Raw genomic sequence first — 3,364 nt, forward strand, 5'->3', positions numbered from 1 at the left:
CAACGGGTCTCAACCAAGGATCTTTCCCGATTCAACAACGGGTCTCAACCAAGGATCTTTCCCGATTCAACAACGGGTCTCAACCAAGGATCTTTTTCCGCTTCGACAACGGGTCTCAACCAAGGATCTTTTCCGCTTCGACAAAGGGTCTCAACCAAGGATCTTTTCCAATTCAACAAGTTTAGGGTGTATACAAGCACCCATTTTTTTTAAACCTCAATGGGGATTCTGAAACACAGCCACAGTTATGAACAACCTAATGACAGTCTTATCGAGCTTTCAAAACTACAATACTAAATAAGATTGTTCAGTGGCATTTCGTTGCAGGCCAAAGGCTTCCAAAAAGTGTTTAATATACTCCCAAAGAACACCACAAATGCAGCAAGACGGTTTTGCAATAAAAATATCTTCAATTCACATAAAACAATAAAATCCGGGCAGCTTGTATTAACTACCATTTTAGACAACAATCTCCAAAGTAAAAAGCAAAACTTCAAAGAGTTAAGCTCAAAGCTCCTATTCCTATAGCGCATTACAAAATTTCTATAAAATGCATTTTATAATGGTCTTTACAAAATAAAAAACACTAGTTAAAGGCCCTTACCTTTTCTAGGAGGGAGCTCTCCATTCTGGGTTGATTCTGTTCCAGTGTATACAATTTCTCCATCTTTAACCATTTCGTTCCACAGACCACAGAGCCCATCTCTTGTGAATGCAAGCTGGCAATGATAAACGAGATAAGCTTACAGAGTGCTCACACTCACACTGTAATTTTTAAAGAATGATGTGGGAAAAAAATCTCAATCCCCCTTATGTATTCAATCACTCAGTAATAAAATCAATGATTTACTAAATTAGTGACTTAAACATTTCATGAAAGTCATCCAAGAAATATAAGTGAAAAGGTGCACAATAGTGTCAATACTAGGCTACCCCTTGTGTAACATACAAGAAAAAAGACACGTGGTCCGGCGAGGTCACTCATGCCTGTAATCCCAGCACTTATGGGAGGCCAAGGGGGGCAGATCACCTGAGATGAGGAATTTGAGACCAGCCTGGCCAACACGGTGAAACCCCATCTCTACTAAAAATACAAAAAAATAAGCCAGGTATGGTGGCATGCGCCTGTAATCCCAGCTACTCAGGAGGCTGAGGCAGGAGAATCGCTTGAACCCAGGAGGCGGAGGTTGCAGTAAGCTGAGATCGCGCCACTGCACTCAGCCTCAGTGACAAGAACAAGACTTGGTCTCAAAAAAAAAAAAAGAAAAGAAAAAAAAGACACACACAAACAAACACACATGCATGTGCTCTGAAAAGATAAACCAAAAGCAAGTATCAATGACTACCTGTGGGGAAATGGGGAGGGGATAGGGGCAAAGGCAGCAGGACCAGAAAAAGCAACAATATTTTAAGTATACTTTGTGTCTTTACTTCTGAAATATACATGACTTTCATCCTCAAAAATTAAAATTAAATCATAAAAAAGCAAAACCTACAACTGGCAACAAGCAAATTAACCCACGCACATACAAAGAAAAGTATGTCAAGGGACTTTTGAACTATACATAATTAATAGAATATACTATAATGAAAAATAAAATCTTATATTTATTGGTATTGATAATATTGTCACAATTTTAGAACTTCACGTTGCACAATAAAGCAATGTAAATACAATAAAACATGTTCATGATAAAGTATTAAATGTTATTAGAAATTAAGACTTTAGGCCAGTCACGGTGGCTAACACCTGTAATCCCAGCATTTGGGAGGCCAAGGTAGGTAAATCACTTGAGGTCAGGAGTTCATGACCAGCCTGGCCAACATGGTGAAACCCCACCTCTACTAAAAATATAAAAACTTAGCCAGGTGTGCTGGTGCATGCCTGTAATCCCAGTCCCTCGGGAGGCTGAAGCAGACTAGCACGAACCCAGGAGGCAGAGGTTTCAGTGAGACGAGATTGTGCCAATGCACTCCAGCCTGGGCAAACAGAGCGAGACTCTATCTCAAAACAATAATAATAATAATAATAAAGGTTTTCAGTATAAAAGAGGAAAAATATCAAAGAAATTTTGAAAAACAACTTAAATTGGAAATCTATGAACTTTATAGTTTTTTTTTTTTTTTTTTTTTTGAGGCGGAGTCTCGCTCTGTCGCCCGGACTGGAGTGCAGTGGCCGGATCTCAGCTCACTGCAAGCTCCGCCTCCCGGGTTTAGGCCATTCTCCTGCCTCAGCCTCCCGAGTAGCTGGGACTACATGCGCCCGCCACCTCGCCAGGCTAGTTTTTGTATTTTTAGTAGAGACGGGGGTTTCACCGTGTTAGCCAGGATGGTCTCGATCTCCTGACCTCGTGATCCGCCCGTCTCGGCCTCCCAAAGTGCTGGGATTACAGGCTTGAGCCACCGCGCCCGGCCGAACTTTATAGATTTCATATAAAGTTTGCATATGTTTGTTTACTCTGTTTTTTGGAAGGACCAGAATCAATAGCAACCTGACATCAGGCACCCAGATTTTGGTCTCTGAGTACCATTTCCCAACAAAAGAAGCTAGGACTCTTGGGGAAAATAAGATTCAAGGGCCAGAGCAGACAAAGATGAGTCTAGAATATCTTGTTTCCTCATACAAAAAGCTATTCATGGCCAGGTGCGGTGGCTCATGCCTATAATCCTAGCACTATGGGAGGCTGAGGCAGGCAGATCACTTAACGTCAGGAGTTCAAGACCAGCCTGGCCAACATGGTGAAACCTCATCTCTTCTAAAACTACAAAAATTAGTTGGGCGTGGTGACAGATGCCCATAATCCCAGCTACTTGGGAGGCTGAGGCAGGAGAACAGCCTGAACCCAGGAGGCGGAGGCTGCAGTGGGCCAAGACTGTGCCACTGCACTCCAGCCTGGGTGACAGAGCAAGACTTTATCTCAAAAAAAAAAAAAAGCAGCTGTTCAAAGACTGATAGGGACTCCTGGCCAAATTTATAATAATTATAATAACTGTGAGCATCAAAATCAAAAACACCTTTGCTTGTCAACATTTATGAGTCAGAAAAGGCCCAGAACAGGAAAAGGGGTCATTTCAGACACTGGGGGAAGGCATCCATTCTGAAAACTGTGTATGCAACAGAAGCCCCCTTGTCTGGCAAAAAAAAAAAAAAAGCCATTTTTAATTAAAAGAGACTCAGATGTTTGCCCATCTTTTTTTTTTTAACTTCTATGGATACACACTAGTTGTATGTATATATGGGTATGTATATATGAGCTATTTTCACACAGGCATACTATGCGTAATAATCACATCAGAGTAAATGGAATACTCGATAACTATGCATTTATCCATTGTGTTACAAACAATCCAATTATACTTTGTT

General features: G+C 41.1%; 1 protein-coding gene across 1 annotated transcript in view; it reads right to left on the reverse strand.

Annotated features, from left to right (window-relative positions):
- The window catches only part of HERC2 (HECT and RLD domain containing E3 ubiquitin protein ligase 2), a 220,953-nt gene that overhangs the window by 193,603 nt on the left and 23,986 nt on the right, over nucleotides 1–3,364 (reverse strand). The window contains exon 2 of the mRNA XM_011942889.1: nucleotides 605–719. Within this exon, the coding sequence (XP_011798279.1) occupies nucleotides 605–719 (115 nt within the window). The remainder of the gene's footprint in view (nucleotides 1–604; nucleotides 720–3,364) is intronic.

The sequence above is a fragment of the Colobus angolensis genome, unplaced genomic scaffold, assembly GCF_000951035.1.
Source record: "Colobus angolensis palliatus isolate OR3802 unplaced genomic scaffold, Cang.pa_1.0 Scaffold211, whole genome shotgun sequence".
Classification (NCBI taxonomy): domain Eukaryota; kingdom Metazoa; phylum Chordata; class Mammalia; order Primates; family Cercopithecidae; genus Colobus; species Colobus angolensis.